The sequence below is a fragment of the Oncorhynchus gorbuscha genome, linkage group LG20 (genome assembly GCF_021184085.1).
Source record: "Oncorhynchus gorbuscha isolate QuinsamMale2020 ecotype Even-year linkage group LG20, OgorEven_v1.0, whole genome shotgun sequence".
Lineage (NCBI taxonomy): Eukaryota > Metazoa > Chordata > Actinopteri > Salmoniformes > Salmonidae > Oncorhynchus > Oncorhynchus gorbuscha.
In genome coordinates this window covers 7,092,505-7,100,378 of record NC_060192.1, presented here as the reverse complement: position 1 = coordinate 7,100,378, position 7,874 = coordinate 7,092,505, and the positions used below count along the sequence as shown (strand labels likewise).

At 44.6% G+C, this 7,874-nt stretch overlaps 1 protein-coding gene across 1 annotated transcript; it reads right to left on the bottom strand.

Annotated features, from left to right (window-relative positions):
* Positions 1–2,164: 2,164 nt before the first annotated feature.
* On the bottom strand, positions 2,165–7,630 carry LOC124006619. Its single transcript, XM_046316672.1, has 4 exons — positions 7,605–7,630; positions 6,750–6,893; positions 5,310–5,436; positions 2,165–3,742 (listed from the first exon to the last, which is right to left on the bottom strand). The coding sequence occupies exons 1-4, from the start codon at positions 7,628–7,630 to the stop codon at positions 3,404–3,406; spliced, it is 636 nt and encodes a 211-aa protein (XP_046172628.1). The 3' UTR covers positions 2,165–3,403.
* Between the last annotated feature and the right edge of the window lie 244 nt (positions 7,631–7,874).

Below are 7,874 nucleotides of genomic sequence, written 5' to 3'. Positions count from 1 at the left end.
TCCCCTGTACCATAAGAAGTTAACTTCTCGATGACTGACTTGAATTAATTTCTTTCCACCTCATTCTTTTCACTTCTTTTCTCTTTTGACCTCACCCTTTCCCAGTCCCCTCCCACTCACTTGGCAGGCACGCTTGACCTCATCACCTACTCATCTAAGTGCAACCCCTCTCCATGTCTCTAATTCTTACTTGGATTAATTTCTCACCATCCCTCCTTCAATCCTACCCGCTCAGACCCTACCCAGATGGTCATGAACGTCCGCAATCTTCACTCTCTCCCACTACTCTCTCCTCTTCTATCCTCTCCTTCTTCTGGTAAATCCTTCTCTCTCCTGTCTCCTGCCTATGCCTCTTCTGCATCCTTTGACTCTCACCATTCCCGTTCCTCCCAGCCGGCACGAGCTTCCCCTCCCGCTCCATGGCTCATTGACTCACTGCGTGCTAACAGAACATGGCTGTGGAAATGGAGGAAAACTAAACTTCCGGAGGACCTATCATCCTTTCACTCACTCCTCTCTACCTTCTTTTCCTCTGTATCTGCTGCTAAAGCCATTTCCTATCACTCTACATTTCAAGCTTCTGCCAACCCTGGGAAACTCTTCTTGTCACGCCCTGACCTTAGTTCCTTTTTTATGTCTCTATTTTGGTTTGGTCGGGTGTGAGTTGGGTTGTGCATTCTATGTTGTTTTTCTATGTGTTTGGCCTGGTATGGTTCCCAATCTGAGGCAGCTGTCTATCATTGTCTCTGATTGAGAACCATACTTAGGTAGCCTTTTCCCACCTGGTGTTTTTGGGTTTCCTGTTTTGTGTTTTCACCTTTCAGGACTGTTTCGATTTTAATTTCTTACATTCACTTTGTTATTTTGTATTTTCGTGTTCTGTTATAATAAATAATCATGGACACTTACCACGCTGCGTTTTGGTCTGATCCTTCCTACTCCTCACCCGATGAAGATGAAGATCGTTACACTTCTCCACTTTCTACTCACTCCTAAATCCTCCACCTCCTCCCTTCCCTCTGTGGATGACTTTGTCAACTACTTTGAAAAAATGGTTGACAACAGCTGCTCCTCATTCACTCATCCTACTGAGCCCACCCATCCCATTAATACAAAACTACCCTACGCCTTGACTCCTATCTCCCCTGTCTTTCCAGATAAAATCATGTGACTAGTGATGTCTGGCCGACCAACAACCTCCTATCTACTCCTTCCTTCTCTCATTCCTCTCTTCCCTTATCAACTCATCCCTGACCACTGGCTGTGTCCCCTCTAACTTCAACATGGCCAGAGTCACTCCCCTCCTCGAGAAACCATCACTCGACCCCTCTGACATTAAAAACTACAGACCGGTGTCCCTTCTTTCTTTTCTTTCCAAAACACTTGAGCATGCTGTCTCTGGCCAACTCTCTCGCTATCTCTTTCAGAACAATATACTTGATCCTAACCAGTCAGGCCTCAAGAAAGCTCATTCTACTGAGACCGCTCTCCTCTGTGTCAAATAGGCTCTCCGCTCTGCCAAAGCTGCCTCTCTCTCCTCTGGCAGACATCTCAGCTTGGATGTCGGCCCACCACCTCAATCTCAATAAAACGGAGCTTCCCGTGGAAGGCCTGCCCGCTCCAAGACCACTCCATCACACTTGACAACTCCACGGTGTCCCCCTCCCAGAGTGCAAAGAACCTTGGCATGTCCCTGGACAACACCCTGTCTTTCTCGATCCTGCTGGGTCATGCTCTACAACATTCATTATGGTATGACCTTATTCTCACACAGGAAACGGTCACTACAAGTTGAACGGACACTCTTTATCTAAAGGCTATGCTCAAACCTCAGGTCCCAACACAAGCACTCTGTTCTGCCACCTGTGTTCTCTTGGCCCTCCCACCCCTACGGGACGGCATCTCCTGCTCAGCCCAATCTAAGCTGTTCTCTGTTCTGGCATCCCAATGGTGGAACAAGCTTCCTCCTAAAGTCAGGACAGCTGAGTGCTCCGTAACATACAGTATTTTTATGTTAAATAGTGATAAAGCTGTTTTTACATGGTAACATTTTTGTATTAACCTTACCAAAAGGCAAGTTTTTGTAACTAGAATTTTGTTCTCAATGTTCTTAAACTGAACTTCAATTAAACTACTCAGTCTGCAACCCAGAGCTTGTAAGATTCTGGTTGAATGAAACAGACAAGAGTCAATGTTTATTCATGAGAGAGCTCTAAAATAAAAAATGCAAACACAGTGTTGATAATGCACACAAACAAGTTCAAATCTTAAGCTACGCCTTGCTCAGACAGTCTGTGTTTTTCCACTACACAGATACATTGTTTCTTTATTCTGTAACAGGTTTCATAATTTTCTGCCAGCCTAACAGTTTCTCCCCTCCACGGGTGGAGACAGAATGTCCTGAACACAGTAGTCCAGCTTGTCTGTCGATAGCTCCTCTTACCATTTGTTTCACACGTTCACCCTGCTTTCATACTAAAAAGGAACAAAAGGTCCTTGTTCTAATTCTGACTAAAACTACACACATCATCAGATTATAGTTTTATGATTCTAATAAATGTCATACATTATACAGTGACAGGGTGGAATACTTTTAGTCATGATCTTACCATTACCTTAAACATATGAATCATTTAGTCATGATCTTACATTTACATTTAAGTCATTTAGCAGACGCTCTTATCCAGAGCGACTTACAACTTACCATTACCTTAAACATATGAATCATGTGAATTTCTATTATATCAGTTTCACAGACCGAGGTTAAGCCTATTGCAATAAATATAACACACACGTTTCTCACCAATGACTTTTAATTTGCCAAGTGCTTCATTTTTAACAATCTTTTAAATCCTCTAGCAATCATTAAAATGATTTAACAACACACTAAATCCTTTAACAATCATTTAAAGCTGCAGTATGTAACTTAAGTTACTTGTGGTCATCCAATGTGATGCAACAGTAACGATATTCTGCTTCTAGCCTGCCTGACAACTGCTGATTTCATTGGTTTTCATTTTGCCTGCTGGGTCAGATTTCCCCGGCAGGTTATGTGCTGAGCATAAAGTGTGATGTGTTTTCCGTCAGGGAGGAGGTGGTGCCACAGCTCTAACGGTTAGCACTATCATAGCTAGCGAGGTGAGCTCACGTCCACATTTGGCTAGCGGAGATATTTAGCTGACAGACATGGAAGACGCAAGGGGCAAACAACCTGAACATCAGCCAGAGTAGCACTTAATTTGACCCTGGGGACCATCAATGCAAACATGGGAAATCACAGAATCATAATTTGAGCAGACATTCATCCAGAGTGATTCACAAGTAAGGAGCATTGCTGGGTCATACATGAAGATGGAACATACTGTACATCTTAGTAAGGGTTAGTGGCAATCACTACTCTCCCCTACGGCCGTGTTCTCGCTATCTGCTCTGCCCTCGCTCTCTTCTTCCATTCACATTTCCTCATTTTCTTCCTTCTCATTGGTCTTGGGTGCTGGCGATGACCTCTGATAGGCTGATGGTCAGAGTTGTAGGTGTTTCTCTCCAGGAGAACCTCACCATTGGTGGAGTAGATGGCCTTGGACCAGGTCAGCACATTACCAGGGGTGTAGGACGGGTAGAACTGCCACCCAGACATGTAGGACATTATCCAGCTTGGGGAGAGGACTCTGTCCCACACTTCCACGTCAGTTATCTGCCCCTCAAACTTATACACTTTCAAGACAGGAGGCCCATTGGTCACCTACACACACACACACACACACACACACACACACACACACACACACACACACACACACACACACACACACACACACACACACACACACACACACACACACACACACACACACACACACACACACACACACACACACACACACACACACACACACACACACACACACACACACACACCAGTTAATTAGAAAACATGATAATACAGTGCCTTTATACCCTTATACACTTATTCCACATTTTGTTGTGTTACAGCCTGAATAAAACATGTATAAATATATATTTGTCTCACCCACCTACACACAATACCCCATAATGACAAAGTGAAAAGAAAACAAGTTATTACAAATGTTTCCAAATTTATAGAAAAATAATTACATAAATATCTCATTTGCATAAGTATTCATACCCCTGAATTAATACTTTGTAGAAGCACCTTTGGCAGTGATTACAGCTGCGAGTCTCTTTGGTAAGTCTATAAGAGCTTTCCACACCTGGATTGTGCAACATTTGCCCATTATACTTTTCAAAATGCTTCAATCTCTGTCAAATTGGTTGATCATTGCTCGACAACCATTTTCAGGTCTTGCCATAGATTTGGAAGTAGATTTAAATAAAAACTGTAATTCGGCCACTCAGGAAAATACACTGTCTTCTTGGTAAGTAACTCCAGGGTAGATGTTTTAGGTTATTGTCCTGCTGAAAGGTGAATTCATCTCCCAGTGTCTGGTGGAAAGCAGACTGAACCAAGTTTTCCTCTAGGATTTTGCCTGTGCTTAGCTCCATTCCCTTTCCAACACTATTATTACACACAGAGTGAGTCCATGATACATATTATGTGACTTGTTAAGCACATTTTTACTCCTGAACTTGGCTTGCCTTAACTAAGCGGTTGAATACGTATTGACCCCAAATAATTTCAGCTTTTCATTTTTAATAATTTGCATATATATATATATATATATTACATAACTCAACTTTGACATTATGGGGTATTGTGTGTAGGCCAGTCACCAAACAAATCTCAATTTAATACATTTTAAGTTCAGGCTGTAACACAACAAAATGTGGAAAAGGAAATGGGTTTGAATACTTTCTGAAGGCACGCTATATAATAAACTATTTTTTGTTTGTTTTGGCTCTGTACTCCAGCACTTTGGATTTGAAATGTACATGACTATGAGAATGTAGGCTGTTAGCATTAAGTTGAGAGTATTTTTATCCATATCGGGTGAAATGTTTAGATATTACAACTTTTTATACACAGTTCCCCCATTTTAGGGGACCAAAAGTATTGGGATAAATGTACTTAAGTGTATGTGTAATAAAGTACTAAAAATGCCAGTATTTGGTCCCATATTCATAGTACCCAATGACTACATCAAGTTTGAAATGCATTTGTCGTTTTGTATCGTATCAAATCCCAAGTGCTGGAGTACAGAGCCAAAACAACAACAAGTGTCACTGTCCCAATGCTTTTGGAGCTCACTGTATATCACCCTCTCTCTCACCTATTCCCCCACCCCCTCAACCTGTCCCTCCCTCATCTTCACCACTTGATTTCCTCTTACCTGGCCAAACACCCTCTTCCTGATACTGACAGTCCTGCCCCTCCACACCTGGGCTACACCCGTGTTTTTCTCCCAGGTAACGCACAGGCTGGTCCATGGGCGTGGCTCAGTGATGGACCACAGCAGCCTATAGGAGCGGAAGGACTGAGAGGAGGAATGGGTGGAGAGGTAGTCCATCCCACTGTTCCTTTCCAGTAACAGGTTCCAGTATTTCCCCTGAGTGAGGCTGAAGAGAGTCAAGTCTTTCCCCTCCTCAGCCATGTAACGCAGACACACAGTCAGAGCAGAGAGAGAGGGAGAGGGGGTGGTGTAGGGATATGAGGTGTATGGAGAGGAGGGAGAAGAAGAGGTGGAAGGAGAATGAGAGGGGTAAGGGGTGGAGGAGGGAGAAGAGGAGGGAGAAGGAAAGGTGGAAGGAGAAGAGTAGGGAGAGGTGGAAGGAGAAGGAGAGGTGGAAGGAGAAGAGAGGGAGGGAGAGGAGAGGGAAGGAAAGGAGAAAGGAGAAGAGTAGGGAGAGGGGGGAGAAGGAGAATAGGTGGTGGTGGTGGAGGGCGAGGGAGAGGAGGAGGGAGAAGGAGAGGGGTAGGTGGTGGGAGAGGGGGAGGTGCTTGGGGAGGGAGAGGAGTAAGGAGAGGTGGAAGGAGAGGGGTAGGGAGAGGAGTAGGCAGAGGAGGAGGAAGGGGAGGAGGAAGGAGAGGTGGTGGGGGAGGAGTAGGCAGAGGAGGAGGAAGGGGAGGAGGAAGTAGAGGTGGAAGGAGAAGAGTAGGGAGAGGAGGGAGAAGGAGAATGAGAGGGGTAGGTGGTGGTGGAGGGCGAGGGAGAGGAGGAGGGAGAAGGAGAGGGGGAGGTGGTGGGAGAGGGGGAGGTGCTTGGGGAGGGAGAGGAGTAAGGAGAGGTGGAAGGAGAGGGGTAGGGAGAGGAGTAGGCAGAGGAGGAGGAAGGGAAGGAGGAAGGAGAGGTGGTGGGGGAGGAGTAGGCAGAGGAGGAGGAAGGGGAGGAGGAAGTAGAGGTGGAAGGAGAAGGGTAGACGGTGGGGGAAGGAGAGGGAAAGATTGCGTCTGTGTACATGGTGAAACCTATGCTATACGAATATGACACTGTAAACATCTGACCACGCAGGTCTGAGGTGGAGGGGCCTGGGTCTGGGGGCAGAGAATCAATCACTAATGAATCCCTCCATCAGCAATCAATCAATCAATCAATCAATCAATCAAATATTATCTGTAAAAAGTGATTTGTTGCTGTACACTTCAAAGAACCCAGACCAAATGCAGTGTAACGAACGGTGGTGCAACGAAGCGAACCGCTGACATGAAAGAAAAACACCCTACACATCGTGCCAACAGCATTGACCCACTTGGTGGGAATTGTAACGTGCCTCATATAGAGGATCGCTACAATACAACCTGTGTCTGTATTTGTGTATTTGAAAAACGGTACCTGAAGGGGTTGTATTGGGCGATGATGTTCTTGCCCCAGTTCGTCCCAACACCGACAGCAGTGCGAGAGCGTTGAACAGCACGGAAATCATATCCATCTTCTCGAGTCAGACGCTTTGGCAATGTGGGGCGTTTAGGTAAGATCCTGAGTGAGAGCGGCCCCAATCAACATGTGGCTTTATGAGTTTCGTTTTCCATTTACTGAAGAGTTTCGTTTCTGCAAAAAAGGTCACATGTTTGTAAAGGAACTTGGCTATAGTTTATTTTAGACTGGTTGCAGTAGCCCTACAATCATACAGCAATGAAGACAACAGCCTAATAGGTCTTACAGACAAATCACCAAGATTCTGAAAAGACAGTAACAGGTATAAGGCCAGCTAGGTCAGCTATTTTTGAAGGGTTTACTTGCAATGATCTTAATATGTTATTGTTTCACTTACCTCACCTTAATTTGTTGTATAGCCCAGTAATTGTCTGCTTCTCCAAGGCCTGATAAGCCTGTTGGCTCTGACAGACTGTATCAGGGCTCATTCAGGAGACCAGGCACAATAATGTCTTCCTCATCCCTGTGACTGGGTCACTGGAGCAGAAGTCGATCTTGTGTGTGTTCTTTTCTGTATATTCCGGTTTGGGAGTGTGTGTTCATTTCTGTGTGCATGTGTGTGTACAATGGCTATGTGTGTGTGCTCCATTGACTCTGTGACTGGCCCAGGTCCAAATTAGGCCATGGCCAGTCTGCCTGACCCTGGTGGCCTAATGATGATGATGATAACAGATATTGTGTCTCAGTATGTGTGTTTAATGCGTATTGTTTGTTCAGTCAGCCCCAGTCTCCCAGCAGAGACAATCAACAGACCTTTCCCTCTGAGGTTCTGATTCCATGTCTGTGTATGTGTGTGTGTGTGTGTTTTCTTTTCTTTTGGAATCTGAAAGTGCATCATTTTCATTCCATATTTCCACTGAAATCTACTTAATAATGGGTATTATTTCAGTTCTCACAATCCTCTTAGAATCCAAATATAGCACCATTTGTCCAACAAATGTAAAAGAAATGGTTCAGATCAATACAGTCAAATGTAATCCGCATACAACAATATCACGTTGTTCTCCATCAAGCTCTATTCCC

Bases quoted from the DNA above. Each gene is read 5' to 3' on its own strand.
- LOC124006619 (XM_046316672.1), bottom strand. From the start codon at position 7,630: ATGGAATCAGAACCTCAGAGGGAAAG. The intron at 5,437-6,749 runs GTACCGTTTTTC...CCGCTCCTATAG, and splicing joins GCCCAATACAACCCCTTCAG to GCTGCTGTGGTCCATCACTG. The intron at 3,743-5,309 runs GTAAGAGGAAAT...GTGTGTGTGTAG, and splicing joins GGAAGAGGGTGTTTGGCCAG to GTGACCAATGGGCCTCCTGT.